Below are 19,192 nucleotides of genomic sequence, written 5' to 3'. Positions count from 1 at the left end.
TTTAGTCCAGATCTCGCTCCACATCTTCAGGTGGGGGTTTCTTCCAGAGATCATTGCCATTCCAGATATCATTGCCAACCAGCCTTCTCTGCTCTTAGCAGCTTTCGTGTAGAACGTTCTGCCGTGGAAAGTCCACAGAGCTAGTTTTTAGAAAACAAACCCAACCCCCTTCCCCTGTTTTTATAGGAGGCGCAAAACGTCCTACTAATTCCTACAGCTGACTTTTGCTCTTTCTCGTTGTCTCTTGCTTTTAAATAGCTTCATGGGGTTGCTTTTTTTAAAAAAGTGATTTTTCTCGCAAAAAGAGTGGGGGGAAAAGCACAATAAAAATGGAACGTGTACGAAGGACCCTTACATTTTAAAAGATTTCCTTAGTTTATTTTGCCTGCTTTGAATACTTTCGGCTTGGAGAAGTTCTGCACAACCCCGGAAGCTTGGCATTTTGTCCCTTAACGGAGCCCACGAAAACGGACATCACCTTGCGGCCTCCGTGTGTTTTATCCCACTAGGTTGGAGAACATGACTACCTGAATTAAGTCCATTCGTTTCCACAGGTCTTCTCCGAGTATGACTTAGCCGGATGTAACCCACAGTTTCTTACACATTTTTGGCTGCAACCCTGAAGTGAAGCCGTTTTGTTCCCATAGGCTGGAATGGGATTCCAGCAGGACTGGCTGGATATGGGATGGCAGCCTTTGGTTTCCCTGAAACATTTGTGTGTGGTTTCCCCCTCTACCTGTGTGGATGCTGATAGTTACCCAGAGCCAGGTTTTTATGAGCTGCTTGCTGAGCCTTGGCACTTCTGCGTGGTCATCTGTGCAAAGCTGTTGGAAGGCTGCCTGAAAGAGAGAGCTTTGGGTGCTGCACCTGCTGTCCCCTCGATGTAGGAGACGTGTCTGTCGGGAGCCTGCTGGCTTGGGAAAGAGGGGACAGAACTTTGCCAGAGGCTCAGCCAGTGCAAATGTCCCCGGGTGTGTGGGTGTGTGACTGAAACTCTTCTGGGATAGACTTTGGCTCCTGAACAGAGCATAAATTAGCAATGACAGATGTTGGCCGAGCGGCACCTTCTCCTGCCCTCTGCTTTCCTGAGGACGCAATCCCAGGAGGCTCCAAGGCTTTAATGGAATGCTTTACACCACAGTGAAAAAATGTAACTGAAAGAATGGACTTGATGAGCTTGTAATCTATTAAGACAACAGGGAATGAATGCGCAGACTTCTGCAGGCAGTCTGAAGGTGTAGAAGCTTGGAGGTGCGGCCACTAGTGAGGAAATGGGTGAAATTTGTCATTCTTATGTCAAACAGATAAGGAAAAGATGGGCCAATTCTGCCAGTTACTGGCAAGGAAGAATTTGAGCTGTTAGCAGTAATTTCCGGATCAGCTCATGATGTTTCCTATGCACGGTTCTTTCTAAAGACCCTAATTCTATAATGAAAGGGTTCAAAGGGAATGAATAGCCAATAATTAAACCAATGGTTATAACCAATTTACCCTGCAAAACACAGAGAGATTTTAGAACAGAACCATCAAATGTGCTAAAATTAGCACTGACTTGCATACATCTCCAGCAGTTATCCATTCCCCTTGTACTGATTCATTCACATGGGCTGGAGTCACATACCAATGATGAAGAATTCCAATCTGGATTCCACCAACCCAACTCAGCAAACGGCAGAAAAAATCTTAAACAACTCATCACCCACAATAATACCACCACCAGACTTAACATGGACACCGGTACCAGAGCCTGCAATAAACCCAGATGCCAACTTTGCTGCCACATACACCCGGACAACACCATTACTGGCCCCAACAACATCCAACATACCATCTCAGGACTATTTAATTGCTCATCTTCTAACATTGTGTATGCCATCAAATGCCAACAGCGCCCTTCAGCTCTCTATATTGGACAAACAGGCCAAACCCTACGCCAAAGGATAAATGGACATAAATCTGACATCAGGAACCACAAGACAGAGAAACCAGTAGGAGAACACTTCACTCTCCCAGGACATTCTATACAAGATCTCAAAGCAGCTGTTTTATTACAGAAAAATTTCAGAAACAGACTGGAAAGAGAAGTTGCTGAACTGGAACTCATTACCAAGCTTAAAACCATGGAGCCACCTGGGATGAACAAAGACATGGGATTCTTATCTCATTATGCATGATCAAGCTTTCTTTAGCGCCTCAGCCCTTGCTTTTTCCCCGCAGGACCAATTGCAGTCATCAGCAGTCGTTAACAGCCATCAACAGGTTTACCACTCCCATCACCCATTCCCACCCACCCCCACCACCCTCTGTATACACATAAGGGTCTGGCTCTTCTGTTTCAAGTGTATCTGAAGAAGTGTGCATACACACGAAAGCTCATACCAAAATAAAAACTAAGTTGGTGCTACTGAAGGAATTTTTTTATTTGGCAGAAAAAATGACACTCGTTTATCTTCTCACACAAAAAGCCAAGAATAAGCCCCAAACACTTGCACCTCCCTACCCCAGAAGGCGGATGGGGAATCCCCAACATAGACCTATATGACATCACCAACCAAGTGAGCCACATAATCCCATACATTCTAGAAGATGAGACAAAACAGTGGGTACACTTAGGTACACTCCCACCACAGCATACCCTTTCCTCCAAAACAAACTAAGGAAAATCCCCACAACATTAAACAGGTTGACACAGACCATGCATGGAACAACACCTGGAAGACAGCAGTTTGAGGAGGGTTCGAACCAATGCCTGACGACATACCCAGAAGGAAATTTCTGCTCATATATCAGATACAAAGGTCCGTATAGTTAAAGCTATGGTTTTCCCAGTAGCTTGATGTATGGAAGTGAGAGCTGGACCATAAAGAAGGCTGATCACCAAAGAATTGATGCTTTTGAATTATGGTGCTGGAGGAGACTCTTGAGAGTCCCATGGACTGCAAGAAGATCAAACCTATCCATTCTTAAGGAAATCAGCCCTTAGTGCTCACTGGAAGGACAGGTAGTGAAGCTGAGAAACTGGGAAACACGGGCCTGCGAGCGCTCCAGTTGGAGAACAGCCTTTACCAAAGGCGTCATGGGCTTTGAAGATGCTCAAACTCAGGATGAAAGGGAGAAACAAGCGAAGAGGAAGGCATGTTTGGCAAACCATGATAAACTCCCACCCGGAAACCTATGTATCCACTGTGGAAAGACGTGTGGATCCAGAATTTGAATCCTCATCACTTATGGACTCACTGTTAAGATCGTGTTCATGGAAGACAATCTTACTCGGCTATGATTGATTGCCAAAGAAGAAGAAGAAGAAGAAGCCCAAGAAGTGTTGTTCATCATAAAGCAGGTTCTCTGGGCTTGCAATAGTAAATTCTCTTTATTATCAGCCAGAAACATGCTTGTTTTTTCATCTCGGGCTTATAAAGTCCTTGATTTCTCTCAAGTGGGTGGTTAGCTGAACCTTGTGGATGAGAAGTCTGATTATTCTCCATGATCGGCTGCATTTTAAACAGCTGCTCCAACATGTTTTTCAGCTTCGGTTATCACAAGATGTGGCTTTCTTATTATTATTCTTTTTTTAAAAAGGATTAGACATATCAGAAGAGGTTCAGAGGAGTGCCACAAAGGTTATCAGAGTATGGAAAAGAAGTCCAATGAGGAAAGGATGGCCATTCCCTTACAGCCGACACTGCAACCATCCCTATTTCCCAGGGACACGCCACATTTTCTGGATCCCCTGTCAGGTAAATTCCTGTCCCCTTTTGTGAGGCTGGTCATTCATCAAGTTTCAGCTCTTACTGCACAATCTCTAGATCTCGAACCATAGTTTCCAGGTCATGCAAGGCAGTAGTTCTACTTTATTCTGCACTAGTCAGGCCTTATCTGGAGTACGGAATACTGGACACCATCCCTTAAGAAGGATGCAGGTAGGAAAATAGGAAAGGCTGAATGGGCTTAAGCTACAGAAGGGTACACTTTGGCTTAAACTAAGGAGGAACCACTTGATGGAAAGAGCAGTCTAACAAGGGAAGCAATTAGTTAAAAGAGTGGGGTGGTGGGCTCTCTCCCACGCTTGGAGATCTTCAAGCAGAGACTGGCAGGCTGTTGGGAATACTCAAGCTGTAGATTTCCTGCATCGAGCTCCTTCCAGTTCTATGATTCTACAAACTCACAGAGGCTTATCAACAGCTATCACCCATGAAAAGCATTGAGAAATGTACTCTGGAAAATCAGGCGCTTGCAGACAACAGGGTGAGGGGAAACATCCACTTCACGTATTGCTTGTTAACATCCAGGTGCATCCTGTTTAACTGTCTTATGACATTATACTAAGAAATGTATAATGTTATGGCTGCAGATACTTGCATTTGGGGGGGTGTCCTGCCTAGGAGATAGATAGATGATAGATAGATAGATAGATAGATAGATAGATAGATAGATAGATTTTTGTTACTATCAAGCAATATATAAATCTTGTGGAATAAATTGCTGGCTGCTGTTGGCAACAGAATGGTGGACTATGGTCTGCAGGGCAATCCCTGCATGCACTTCTTCTTAAAATGCATACGCTTCAGGAACTTAAAACTGGCATCTCAGAAAGATTGTTGTGCGGACCACATTAGACAAGTCAAACACATTACCATCAGTTGCTTGCAGGCTGTACGTCAGGCCCAAGGCCAGGTAACCCTTGGCTAAGAACTCTCTGGCATCTTCTCCCAAGCCAATCACCATCTTGGCAAAACGCTCTCCTTCTTCCAGCTGTAAGGGTAAGCCAATAAGAGAGAGACAGACATTACTGGAAGGGCCCCTTTGCAAGTAGAACACTCCTTTGGAGGAAAAAAAAGATCAAAACAGAATATCATCCCTTTGGGATGAACAGTGCATGCAAAAATTGGTGCCTCCGATTCTGGAGGTAATATAGCCACCATGAGTTGTAGTCACTGACAGCCTTATCCCTCCATAAATCTGTCTAGTCCAGGGTTTCCCAAACTTGGGTGTCCAGCTGTTTTTGGACTACAAGTACCATCATCTCTGACTACTGGTCCTGCTAGCTAGGGATGATGGGAGTTGTAGTCCAAAAACAGCTGGACACCTAAGTTTGGGAAACCCTGGTCTGTTCCCTTGTAAAAGCCATCTTAAACTGGTGGACAACACAATGGCTGGTATCGTCAAGTTGTGTTCTGTTCTGTATTATGTATTAAGTTTGACTGCAGTACTCATTCTGGCCACCGTGGCTGCAGTTCTTACCCTGCCCACAGTGGCTGCAGTTCTCACTCAGGTCCACAACATGCAAATGAAGGACTGAGACTGCTGTTCACGGATTGGGTAACTAGGGGAAGTTTGCTACTGTTGCAAGTTACTGAGTACTATATAAGCCAGCCGGCTAAGCTGTTGTGCAGTCCAGGACTCAGAGCTGAAATAAAGGTCTGGTTGTTTTAAGAGCTGTGTCTTCATCCGTCTTTCCCACAACTCAACATGTTCAATGGGGTGCTCCCCACATTCTGCAGACCTACAGCATCTCCACGCCTGCTAAGTTTCTGCTGCAGTTAAAGGCACAGAAGCAGAGCCATTAAAAAAAACACCTCTGGCACATGCATGCCTAGCTAAAATTTTGAGCCTGTCATCAGCGTTAACTTACAAGCAGGAAGGACAGGGCCTGCACGGGGCCCGTTGGCGGATGTTCTAAAGTTAGAGGAGGTGCTGCAGATGGGAGACGAAGGACATGCTTGAGAGTCTTGAAGTGTATTCCTCATTAGCTCACAGGATAGGCTGCAGGCCTTGTCAGCAATAATCGACAGTGTCAGCTCTGGGTTAAGAGCCAAGTAGCATAGCTTAGCACTATTGGACAGATCCTCCTTCTCGGAGACTTTGATTAGAGTCTCAAGTTTTCTTTAATGGTTTGACTTGGAGCTAAACCAGGTTAGACACAAATATTTCAGGGTCCGATGGGAAAGCATTCTTGATACCCAGCCTTGTCAATAACTCGGCCGTTTGCTCACCTCCTTCGTCCCAGAAAGGTTAAACATAACTTGGCCTGCCAGAAATATGCTTGCCACCCCAACCCTTCCCAAGAGATCCCCTTCTGCGGAGCCCGTTTTTCATTATGATTGTGAACAAAGAGTTCGTAGTAGAATCACAGAACGGTAGAGTTGGAAGGGATCTGGAGGGTCCGGGTTCTGGGAAACTAAGCCGGAATAAAATTCCAGGGTGACCAAGAAGCCTCAGGCTGCATTAAAAGTTCTGCAACCTCTCAGGGTTCCTTAGCTGTCAGAGAGAGCGAGAACAAGTTGTCATCCTCTCCTGAGCCGAAGGAGGTATGCACAAATAACACTCAGCAAGATTTGCCAACAAGCTGCATTCAGCCGCTGCAAAATATAATAATCTGTGCTCTCCACTGCCATCATCGTTGATAGAAACTGTGTGTTTTGTTAGCAGCAGCCTAACTCCTGAAAGCTGTTTTCCCCGAAACAGGGGGAGGCAGTTTCCCACAAACCATGTCATTTTACGGAAGGTTTAGGAATGCCTATTTGAGCCATGCCCACAGGCACAATGACAAGGGAGAAGGAACAGCAGGTGCTATCCCCTGGCAAGCGGCCGCCCAGCTGGTATTCAGCTGGCACAACTTGTTTTGTGTTTTCCTTTTTCTCCTTCCTCAGGAGTCCAAGGCCTCATACAATAAAATCTGTACTCTGTGTGTTTGGAACAACTTGGCATCGCTGGGGACAAGTGCAGTGCTCCTGGCCTTGGATCACAGGGCAAATACCTCAATCAGCCTTTGCCAACCTGCTGCCTTCAAGATGTTCTAGACTAGAACTCCCAGCAGGCTCTGCTGACTGGGGGCGTTGTGCGTTGTGAGTCCCAAACATATGGAGGGCACCAGGCTGGTGAGAAGGCAGATCTAGATTTCCAGAGGACAGAGGTGTCACTCAAAACTAAATAAATGAGAAGAGAAAATGGGGAAGGGTTAAAATGAAACCCCAGCACTGAGGGGCAAGTGCTTGTGGAGGCACAGAGGTAGAAGATTTAGGGCAGGGGTGCCCAAACTAAGGCCCAGGGGCCGGATGCGGCCCAATCACCTTCTCAATCCGGCCCGCGGACGGTCCGGGAATCAGCATGTTTTTACATGAGTAGAATGTATCCTTTTATTTAAAACGCATCTCTGGGTTATTTGTGGGGCCTGCCTGGGTTTTTTACATAAGTAGAACATGTCCTTTTATTTAAAGTGCATCTCTGGGTTATATGTGGGGCATAGGAATTTGTTCATTTTTTTTCTTCAAAATATAGTCCGGCCCCCCACAAGGTCTGAGGGACAGTGGACCGGCCCCCTGCTGAAAAAGTTTGCTGACCCATGATTTAGGGAGTCTTAGGCAGCAAGGTTTATAGCTCAGGGGCAGAACAACTGCTTTGGGTGCAGAAGGTTCTCCAGTTGGGCTTGGTGGCATCTCTGTCTGCTCCATATGAACCTGACTCCATCATAAAAAAAAAACAGCCATTCCAGCCTCCAAGCATATACCATGAAGTTTTATCTTACTACAATACAGAAAACTCAGTGAGATTTTTTTAAATGTCCCTTTTAAATGAGCAAGGCCTGCCATGAAGGCCTTGGGAATTACAGGGTCTGCATTTCATAGCCTTTCTGTGGCACTGCCGGGGTTTTTGTGAGGGGTTTTTGTTTTTTGCTATTGAAGCATCCGACTGACACTTCCGAGGCAATTTCCATACTGCCCTCAATCAGTTTCTCTGGCTGAAATCCAGGTAACAAGACCTGCCCATTGTAAGTATGCATGCCCGTCACTTGCTGAATCAAGAACCTCAAGCTTAAATCGAATCCACATGTGCATCAGAACGTATTCCCAGATGTGAATGACATCTACGTGCACTGCTTTGTTTTCAGTGGAATATACATTTAAATGCTCATTGAAAGGCATGTGCCCCATCCCCATTCTGCAATAAGTGGTAATAGTAAGAAGAAGTGTTTATACAGGGCTTAGACAGCATGTCCAAACTACTTTACGTGCATTACCACATTAATTTAATCCTTACAACATAGGACATGTTTGAATTGTTCAACTTTCAAATTCCGAAAATGAGGGGTGCTAAAAAGTTGTAACGTGACTTGGGAATTCAAAATATATTTTGGTTAAATTAATATAATGCAGTTTTGCTTAGTAAGTAAAATGTCTGCAAACTTGTATAGAAATCATTCGAAAATTATTGTCAAGTATTGCAGTTATATCATCATCATCATCATCATCATCATCATGTGCTTTTCTTCTAGAAAAAAACTGCTGGTAATGCATACCCTTGAGTACTCCCAGAAAAAAGCACTTACTACTACTACTACTACTACTACTACAGTACAGTGGTACCTCTGGTTAAGAACTTAATTTGTTCCGGAGGTCCGTTCTTAACCTGAAAATGTTCTTAACCTGAGATACCAGTTTAGCTAATGGGGCCTCCCACTGCCGCCGGCACGCAATTTCTGTTCTCATCCTGAGGTAAAGTTCTTAACCCGAGGTACCATTTCTGGGTTAGCGGAGTCTGTAACCTGAAGCATCTGTAACCCAAGGTACCCCTGTATTACTACTGTACTACTATTGCTATTTAGCATTACCTGACATTTTCAGAAAGTAACATTAAAATTCTTTGGTCTTCCAAAAGCAGCCTGTGTACTTTTCCATCAAACATAGACTTACCAAGCTAAATGTTGCCCAGTTGCAATAACAAAAGCAGGCTTGAATTCCTCACATCCAAAAACATATTCACTGAAGAAATTTGCAAAAAGGTTCACCCCCTAAAATGACATGCCCAATGACAGCAAGCTTGTAAAGCGGGTGATTGTTACCACGCTCAAGTTTCAGAAGGAAGAGATGAGGCCGAGACGCCATTTGAATGGCAATGCCCATCAACTTTAGGGTGGTCTGGTCACCTCAAATATTTTATTAGGGGCCCCTGATATAACCTCAGCCCCTAGGAATTAGCTCCTATGCCACCAGCCCTGAGGTGCCCTGCCCCTGAGGTACAGTGTATTTCACTAACCGTACCCCCTGGCGCATTGGGACTTCTGGATCTCTTTGCCGCGCCCAATTAATATTCATTTCTGCTTCTTAAGCATTCTGAGATTCAGAGCACAAGGGCAGGAAAGTAAATTAAATGGCAGCTTGATTAACTAGCGAGAGAAAGTGCTCTGTGCTTTTCCAAACGTGCTGTAATTATTAAAATGATGTTTATTCCAAGCCGTTAAAAAGAGGGGGGGGGAGATTTCTAAGTACGGTGGTACCTCGGGTTACAGACACTTCAGGTTACAGACTCCGCTAACCCAGAAATAGTACCTCGGGTTAAGAACTTTGCTTCAGGATGAGAACAGAAATCACGCGGCGGCGGCGGCGGAAGGCCCATTAGCTAAACTGGTATCTCAGGTTAAGAACAGTTTCAGGTTAAGAACGGACCTCCAGAACGAATTAAGTTCTTAACCCGAGGTACCACTGCACAGCTTTCTTGAGCACAATAAACAAAGCCCAGCAGCTATACCACCACACCAAATAATAAACATTAGACAGGGAAAGAACACTGGGCTTTTCGCTTATATGCGGCGTTCTGACTTCCTCTCTCTTTCTGTAGCTAACTGGCAATTACATTTCTAAATTTATTCCAAAACTAACAGCATATTTATAGCTTGCTCGAAATACACAGAATAAGTCGCATTTGCAAAGCTTCCTGAAAATGAAGTGCCTTGATACTTCCTAGCTGAGAAGTTGTTAATTTTCCATTAAAAGGCCGCAACCAGATACCTAGGTACCTAGGAACAGCTAGCCATTCACACTGCTGCCAATAGTGGAGAAATTATCCTGCCGGACTTCCACCGACGGTGATCTCGTTCTAATTTTATTACTCTGCAATTTGAGCATGCATAATGACTGTAATCATTGTATTTAGGAAAGAAGTCCTCCCAAGGCTGAAGTATTATATACTTTGCTGATGGAAGGAGGCAGAGCTGCTGATAAACGACGGGGACCATGTAGAATTTACGAGGGTGTGCATGGTGTTTTAACCATTTCTGCTAACTTGTGCACTGGATTATTTTACGAGCCAATGGGTATAGTCTCTCACGTACCGTTGGCATCTACGTTGGGACCTATTTGTCGCAGAGCATGGCAAGCTCCTTACAGGGCTCCAGACAGGCTGGAACAGAAGCCTTATAGTGCTTATAAGACTTTTGGTCTGAAGACCTAGGCCTCCCCATTGGTGGCCCCCAAGGCTGCTTCGGTCAAGCCACACCCACCTGCCCATATGACATCAGATTTTTTTGGGGGGGGTGAAGACACAGTTCCCTGCCGAAAGCAGGGTTTGCAGGCATGTTCGGTTGATTGATTGTACGGGGGCCTGAAATGTTCTGTGCCTTTGCAAAGCACTACAGTGGTTGTGTTCAGGATTCACCAAGGTGATGCAGTGGAAGAGTTTTCACAAGAGCATGGGGAAAGAGAGAACACAGTTGTTGTTTTCCCTTTCCCACCCTCCTGAAACCTCCCACAATCTGACGCTGCAGCCTATAAATATTGTTGTTGTTTAGTCGTTTAGTCGTGTCTGACTCTTTGTGACCCCATGGACCAGAGCACGCCAGGCACTCCTGTCTTCCACTGCCTCCTGCAGTTTGGTCAAACTCATGTTGGTAGCCTATAAATAGGTCTCCTTAAAGATATTCCCAAGCACACCCACACACCCACACACCCACACACCCACACACCCACACAAATCTAAGACTTAAATTCTAAATGGATGGCTACCACTCGGTCTTGAGAGAGGAAGGGAAGCTCTATGGCGGCAGCAAAACTGGTGCATTCAGGAAGCGCAGACACACACTAAATGCACATGTTGCCCATATTTCAGGGTGTTCTTTTAATACATCCCTCTTGCCATCTACTGTCCGGGCTGGAGTCAGACGCAGGTTAGCACTAATGTAAGAAGTCACCAAAGCCAGCGAAGCTAACTCATCATTCAAGTAAACCTAAATGCAGTTCAGGCCTAGTGGTCTCAGCAACCCTTGCCGATAGGTCTTGCCCCAATGACACAGTTGTGAGGACTGGAGGTCCCTGCCTTCCCACCCGTCCCTAAGGCTCCTCCTCTCCAGGGTTTTCCTCACTCAAAAGTCTCAAACTGTGTCTGCGCACAACCAATCTCTATTCTGATCTTTTCATTTCTCAGAGGCCAGAGGGAAGGGGAGCTGGTTACAGCAGGAGGGGGGGAGACCCCCTGGATTCTCCAGCAGTCTCTTGGCCCCCTATCCCCTCCAGCCTCTGCTTCTGCCTCCGACTGTGGACTTCTCTCTGCCACAGACTCTTCCTGCTCACTAAACCCTGTTGCCCCTCCAGCTTCTGACATCTCCTCCTCCCAGTCTTCTCCTTCCGACCACTCATGGTCACCCCCCTGGCTCTGAGCCATCTTCCCCTGGGGGGTTCCGCAGCTGGTGCCCCCCGCCGCTCCTCTGCATCCAGCTAGTCCGTGACATCTGCACTGAAATTGGACTCCAAACTCTCTTATGTTTAAAAAGCAAAGTGGGTGAGGCTAGAAAACAAGGAAAACTGTGTGTCATCTGCTATAACAGGTGTCTCATTAAGCAGAGTCTATTTCTACATGCTGCTTTTTGAAGACGCAGCTGGATGCAGCCATTGCACTGAGGGCTGGGACTTGAAACTAGACCTTTTCAATGGCAGCATCGAGATGATGGAACTCATTGCGGGGGAAGCTAAACCAGCTGCCTCTTTGAGCACCTTCAGAAGGCAACTGAAAACAGTTTTCTTTCAGCCTGCTTTTTACAGAGATGCTCGTTGGTTATTTACTGATATATCACTGCTGCTGTCTAGTTACTGCATTCTTGCCCCTTTTTTGGTGTTTTGCCATCTTATATACAATGCTGGCCCAATTTTGGGTGGAAAAGAAGGCTTTAAAATTATTCTATAAAAATAAGTGTCACAGTGGCCGGAGTGGACTACTTCAGAGTAACGACGCTACGCAGCTCTGCATTTTATTCTTTTATTGGTGCTGCGTATTTACAGTGCTCAAGTCATTGCTATTTACACGGAGCGATGTTGTCAGTCGGTTTCAGAACCTCCTAATGGCTTTTGGCGCGTCTTTCTCCAACACAAAAGCTTTGGCAGACCCATCCTCTTGCCCCTCCTCTTCCTGCGTAATTCTGGAGTTGGGGGGATGGGTCTTCCCCCCTTACTTGCCCCTTCCTGTCCCACCTGGGACCCTGGCTCCTCTACCCTGCCTGAGCCTCGGACACGACTTCCTGCTTCCCCACTGGAATCGGAACTCTCCCTGCTTTCCCCTTTGCTCGGGGACGGGCTTGAACTCAGGAGGGGAGGGACTTCGCGATATCCCCTGTCCCTCACATCCACCCCCCTCCCAAGCTCTCCTTCACCCCTCCCCAGGCCCCCCCCATGTGTCGGTGACGACTGGAAGCCTAAAAACTCGGTGCTCTCCGATCCCGTTGGTGTGAACACCTCCCCCCAGTCCTGCGAGCCCCCCCCTTCCGCCTGGGAGGACGGGAATCCCAAAAAGTCCGTGGCGTCTGAGCTGGTGGGGGTAAAAATGTTTTGCCAATCTGCTCCTTCCTCTGACTGGGTGGATCTTGGCGACACCCATACCTCATCCTCTGGTTCCTCAAACTCCGCTTCCCAGCGCCATGGTGAGCTGTTCTCCCGTGCCTCCTCCTCCTCCCCCTCCCTTTCCATGTGCCAGGGCTTGGGTCTGTGGGGAAAGAGGGCGTGAAATTCTTCCACCAAGAATTCCTCCTGTATCTGAGTGGCGGGAACCCATTCATTCTGGGACGGTGGAGCATCCTCCCATGCCATGAGGTACTCCAGGCCCCCCACCCCCCACCTTGAATCCAGGATGGCCGTGGCCTCATTGAGTTGCTCCCTGTTTTCCCTCTCCCCCCCTCCCTCGGGGGTTTGTTCGCTGTCCCTGAGCCTGCTGCTTTCCCTGTACGGCGACAGCAGCGATCTATGAAACACTGGATGCACCCTCATGTCCTCTGGCAGTGCCAGCCTGTATGCCACCGGGTTGACCTGTTGCGTGACCGTGAAGGGGCCCAGCCATTTGGGTGCCAGCTTCTTGCACCTCCCTCTGGTGGGAAGGCCCTCCGAGGACAACCACACCTTGTCCCCCACCCTGATGACCTCCCCTTGTCGCCTGTGGCGATCTGCCCCCTTTTTGTACGCTTCCTTGGCCCTCTCCAAGTGTTCTCTGAGCTGCTGGTGCACCGTCTCCAGTTCCTCTGCCCAATCCTCAGCCTGTGGGCCCTCCTCCTCCTCCTCCTCCCTCTCCCTCTCTGGGAAAGATCTGAGGTCGCGCCCGTAATTGGCCTTAAAGGGCGACACCCCTGTGGAGACGTGCACTGCATTGTTGTAGGCAAATTCTGCTAGTGGCAAGCGATCCACCCAGTCCGTTTGCCGCTGGCTGACGTAGCATCTCAGGTACTGCTGCAGAATGGCGTTGACCCTCTCCGCTTGTCCGTTGGTCTGCGGGTGTCTAGCCGTCGACAAGCTGACCTCCACCTGCAGGAGGTTCATGAGCCGCCGCCAGAACCTGGAAACAAATTGGCGGCCACGATCCGAAATAACCCTTAAAGGTAATCCATGCAGTCTGAAAATGTGATCAACAAACAGTTTGGCTGTCTCTTCTGCCGAGACTGCCCTGGCACACGGTATAAAGTGACACATTTTGGACATGAGGTCCACCACCACCAACACTGCAGTCTTACCCCTGGACGAAGGCAGATCTGTGATGAAGTCCATGGACACCACTTCCCACGGCCTGTGTGGTGTGGCTAAGGGCTCCAGCAACCCTGGTGGCGCTGCTCTGACCACCTTCGCCCGCTGGCAGGTGGTACAGCCCCTTACATAGTCTCGAACATCTTCCCGCACCCCTGGCCACCAGAAGTGTCTCATGACTAGGTGAGCGGTTTTGTCCCTTCCAAAATGCCCCGCTGTAGGGTTGTCGTGCATCTGCTTGAGGACCGTACGTCGAAGCTGGGTGGTGGGTAGGTACAGCGCACCCTTGTAGAAAAGCAGCCCTCTGCGTTCTGCAAAGTCTTTTGCCTGCTCCCTCCCCCCTCTCAGTTCTCTGAAGATGCGGTTGGCAAATTCATCCGCTGCCGTCAGTGCTGTGAGTTCTGCCTCGCTCACCACAGCTGCTCCGCAGGACCATGCCGACGGGGGGAAAATGTGCCTTGGGGCTGGTGGCGCCTCCTCCTCCATGTACTCTGGCTTGCGGGAGAGGGCATCCGCCCTGACATTCTGCTCCCCCGGGATGTAGTGGATGGAGAAGTTGAAGTTCGAGAAGAACTCTGCCCACCGTATCTGCCGCTGGTTGAGCACCCTGGCAGTTCTCCAGAACTCCAGGTTCTTGTGGTCTGTGCACACCTGGATGGGGTGCTTTGCGCCCACCAGGAAGTGTCGCCAGTGCTGGAACGCAGCGTAGATCGCAAGAAGTTCCCTATCAAACACTGTGTAGTTGCGTTCAGGCTGTGTCAGCTTCCTGGAGAAGAAGGCACAGGGTCTCCACTCCCTGTTGGCGTCCAGTTGCAACAAAATTGCGCCCACAGCTTTCTCAGAAGCATCTGTCTCAATGCGTAGGGGCGCGTCCTGCACCACATGGAACAGGTTTTGGTCTGAGGCGAACACTCTCTTGAGGCTTTCGAACGCTGCTTGCGCCTCTGGTGTCCACTTGAACTTCTGCTTGCCTCTCAGGCAGTCCGTGATGGGAGCCGTAACGCGAGAGAAGTTCTTGATGAACTTCCTGTAGAAGTTAGCGAAGCCTAGTAGGCGTTGGGCATCTTTGCGCGTCCTGGGGCTGTGCCAGTCCAGGATGGCCTGCACCTTGTCCTTGTCCATCGCCAGCCCCTTGTCTGACAGCTTGTAGCCCAGGAAGTCCACCTCTTTGGTGTGAAACTTGCACTTCTCCAGCTTCACATACAGGTGGTTCTCCTTCAGGCGTTGCAACACCTCTCTGACATCTTTCACGTGCTGCACTGGGTCATTCGAGTAGATAAGGATGTCATCTAGGAAGACCAAGCATTTCCTGAAGAGGAGGGACCCCAGGACGTGGTGCATGAAGGCCTGGAAGCATGCTGAGCCCCCTTGCAAACCGAAGGGCATCACCAGATATTCAAAAGAGCCCAGAGGCGTGAACATCGTGGTTTTCCATTCATCTCCTTCCCGGATCCTGATCAAGTTGTACGCCCCCCTTAGGTCCAGCTTGGTGAAAATCTTGCCCCTGCGTGCCGCTGTCAGGAGATCATCCACTCTGGGCATGGGGAAAGCCACTGGCTCTGTCACCGAATTCAGCCGTCTAAAGTCCACCACAAGACGGCGCTGTTGCGTGTCTTTCTTGTCCACCCAGAAGACCGGGCTGCCCCCTGCTGCCTTGCTTTCCCTTATGAACCCCCGCTTGAGGTTCTTGTCGATGAAAGCGCGCAGATCCTCCAGCTCCTGGTCTGACATGGCGTACAGCTTGGCTGGGGGTATCGTCGCCCCTGGCACCAGGTTGATCTGGCAGTCAAAAGGCCTGTGCGGGGGTAGGTGGTCGGACTCCGCTTCGCTGAAGACCTCCTGCAGGTCCCAGTACTGCTTGGGTATTGCCTCACCCCCTTTGATATGCATGGTGGCCACCGTGGCTATCGGAGGCCCCTCCCCTGGTTGGTGCTGCATGCAATGTTCCAGACAAAAGTCCGACCCAAACGTGATGCACCTCTGGTGCCAACTGATGGAGGGGTCGTGGCGCGCCAGCCAGCTCATGCCCAAGTAAAACGCAGCTTGCATGGGAGGCGAATCCAAAACCCACCCCAGTCTGTGCACCAGCATGGTGAATTTCGCCCAATATGCGCGAACTGTCATATTTCCTTGGCGTAAATTATGCAGTTCCTCCTTAGTCTGGTCCAAATGACTATCGGACGAATACATCGTCCTCAAACCTTCTAGAAATTGTTGGACATTTTTCATGCAAGGATTCTTGGTTGCGATTAATGGTCTTAGCCACTCCCTGGCTGCTCCGGTGAGATGTTCCACAATAAACGCTACTCTGTGCTCATCATCGGGGAACTCATTCTGGTGCAGCTCAAGAGCATACACGATCTCAGTCTCAAAGCCCTGAAACTCCTTCGGGTCTCCATTGAACTTGCTTACAAGGGTCCCTGCTCTCCTTCCTGGCAGCACTTGGACTTGGGGAGCCCCTCCCGCCTTGTTTTTCTCTGCATCCAGCTTGTTTTGGAGGTCTACCGCCACCGCCCTTAAATGCTGCTCTTTTTCCTGGAGCTCTCTCACCTGTTCCGCAAGTTGTAGCCGGTCGTCCTGGACCTTCTTAGTCTCCTCTTTAGCTGCCTTCAATTCTCCCTGCGCCTGCAGCGACAGCTGTTGCAGTTCTAGCTGGGCTTGCTCAGCGATCTGCCGCCACTTCTCCGCCTCGGACACGCTCATCCCGGCAACTCCGAAGTAGCCCAAAAATGATTAGGAGGTTGCTGTCACAGTGGCCGGAGTGGACTACTTCAGAGTAACGACGCTACGCAGCTCTGCATTTTATTCTTTTATTGGTGCTGCGTATTTACAGTGCTCAAGTCATTGCTATTTACACGGAGCGATGTTGTCAGTCGGTTTCAGAACCTCCTAATGGCTTTTGGCGCGTCTTTCTCCAACACAAAAGCTTTGGCAGACCCATCCTCTTGCCCCTCCTCTTCCTGCGTAATTCTGGAGTTGGGGGGATGGGTCTTCCCCCCTTACTTGCCCCTTCCTGTCCCACCTGGGACCCTGGCTCCTCTACCCTGCCTGAGCCTCGGACACGACTTCCTGCTTCCCCACTGGAATCGGAACTCTCCCTGCTTTCCCCTTTGCTCGGGGACGGGCTTGAACTCAGGAGGGGAGGGACTTCGCGATATCCCCTGTCCCTCACATCCAGCATATAAATGCTTTGCGGAACCCCACGAAGAAAAGAAACACACACACACACCCGAAAAAGAAAAGAACCCACAGCCAAGAACTGTAATAGCAAAACGATTCCAGAATTTTTCGCATGTTAACAGTTCGATCCTGTGCAAGTTTACCTGGAAGTAATTTCTCCGGTGTTCAATGGGGCCCCAGGGAAGTGTGCACAATATTGGAACCTCAAGAATGAAGACTTTATTCTACTGTACACACGTGTATCCTTAAGTCCCTTAAGACTGCATCCATTAATCGAATTGTCAGTGCAACTACCTGAAGAACTTACTTACTGCAATATTAAAATGTAGCAAGGCGCGGCCCCCTTGCAAAGGAGCACAATGCACTTCAACACCATAAAATATTAACAATAATATTAAAAAAATATTTTCCCCTGGAAGTATTTATTTGACTGTGACAGTTGAGGAAAAGCGAGGCCTGCGTGAGGCGTTTTATCACCCGCATTGTGATCCTGTAATATTTATTTCAACCCGTTAATTATTCAGTCAAATCAATTAAAAGCAAGACAATTAATCAGCCCCCGAGCTCTTGGCAACCGTCTATTTCCCTTCCCTGCAGCTTGCCACTTCTTATTTTACTTGATATTTCCAATGATCACCATCCACCGCTGACTGCAGGGCCACCTGGTGGAGATGCCATTGGCGGAAGCGGCAGGCTGAGAATTTATTAAAACCCCGAGCAGCTAAACAACCGGCAGATGCTTCTGCTGCTGAAGATTATCAACGTTTTCCCGAGCCACGGCTCCTCCCAGTCACCCCTATCGCGGTGACTGGAGGGTAACATCTTAACAAGGCTGACATTTTTAACACAGAGAGAGACCCTGCTGTTGTGACATTGGGAGCAAGAGAAAGGGATCCAGCAGCCAGCTGGAGAAAACCAAGCCTTCTCAGAAGCAGATGGGCTCCTAGATACATTTAAGCAGCAATCCTGAGCCTACTTAAGGGGTGCAATGTCTGACTGTAGCGTAGGGGGGGGCTTATCCCCCTCCCCGTCAAAAAAAAGGCATGCATACTGGACTGGCTGCACAGGAGAAAAACAGCAACCAAGCCTACGTATTATGTTTGGAGGGAAATTGGATAGAGCAGGCAGTTCCCCACTCTGAAGCAGCGGGCAACAACATTGAGCGCAGAGCTGTAATTTTGCAGCTGTTCAAGCTCACTCCCCCCCCCCCCCGCTGCCTCTTGTCTCCTCCTCTCTTTGAGCCGCACTCAAACGCTGCTGCTGCTGCTTTCAATGCGGCACCTAATGCATTATGTAACAAGCACTGCGCCAGGCAGCTTGCTTACCCAGTGCAGAGGGCCGATGCAGACCTTGGCGGCCAGGAGAGGGACGGTGGGGTCCTCAGGACGCAGCTTCACGCATTCTTTGAGCACCGAGACGGCGTGCGCGGACTGGGCAGGAGGAGGAAGGGGAGAGGCGTTTAGTGTTAGGCAATGCAGTTCCCAAGTACAAGCAAATGTGTCACCTCTTCAATACTCAGTGCTAACTCTGCAGAGTTAAGACATCTGAAAGAGAAGAATCGGGGTTCCCTGGAAACCGCATCCTGTAGCTGATAAACTTAAACTTGCCCCCCCCCCAGATCAGGGCCACTGATAGGTTGTAGTAAAATAAAAAAATTCCTTCAGTAGCACCTTAAAGACCAACTAAGTTTTTATTTTGGTATGAGCTTTCGTGTGCATGCACACTTCTTCAGATAGGTTGTAGTTACTGAGAAGCAAGGGGAAGGTGTTCTGCTTCTGCTCACGCCACGCCCCCCAGGAGCCTCTAATGTCTCCATTTCACTGGCTCCATCCATAGCTGAACCCTAACAATGAAATGGGTTCGTTTCCAATTGGATGGGAAGAGCACTAGAGACTTGTGGCACTTCTGTGTATTTCATAGAATCATAGAGTTGGGTGGGTCTCCCAAGGGTCATCTAGTCCAACCCCTGCAATGCAGGAATCACAGCTAAAAGATCGCTGGCAGGTGGCCACCCAACCTCTGATTTCCTTATGCTCCGCAGGGGTCTTCTGATGGGGCACTTGGGTGGTCCCCCATGCCGCTGAGCTTGGGTTGGCTTTTCACATGGCAGGCGCTGCTGCCCCGTGGAACTCCTTGCCAATAGAAGTTTGGCGAAAGACGTCCCTGCCTGTTTGTAGGCATCTTGGAAGAACTGTGTTGTTCACACAGGCCATTCAAACCTGAGATCCTTTACTGACCGGCTG

The 19,192-nt window shown here is 48.7% G+C and overlaps 1 protein-coding gene across 1 annotated transcript in view; it reads right to left on the bottom strand.

Annotated features, from left to right (window-relative positions):
* TTC7A (tetratricopeptide repeat domain 7A) overlaps positions 1–19,192 on the bottom strand; it is a 160,969-nt gene that overhangs the window by 88,949 nt on the left and 52,828 nt on the right. Inside the window, exons 11-12 of the mRNA XM_035111163.2 lie at positions 18,275–18,379; positions 4,635–4,752 (exon numbers count right to left, since the gene is read on the bottom strand). Coding sequence (XP_034967054.1) covers positions 4,635–4,752; positions 18,275–18,379 — 223 coding nt within the window. The remainder of the gene's footprint in view (positions 1–4,634; positions 4,753–18,274; positions 18,380–19,192) is intronic.

The sequence above is a fragment of the Zootoca vivipara genome, chromosome 3 (assembly GCF_963506605.1).
Source record: "Zootoca vivipara chromosome 3, rZooViv1.1, whole genome shotgun sequence".
NCBI classification, from domain to species: domain Eukaryota; kingdom Metazoa; phylum Chordata; class Lepidosauria; order Squamata; family Lacertidae; genus Zootoca; species Zootoca vivipara.
Note: the sequence above shows the minus strand (reverse complement) of the source record. Positions and strands in the feature narration are given on the sequence as shown.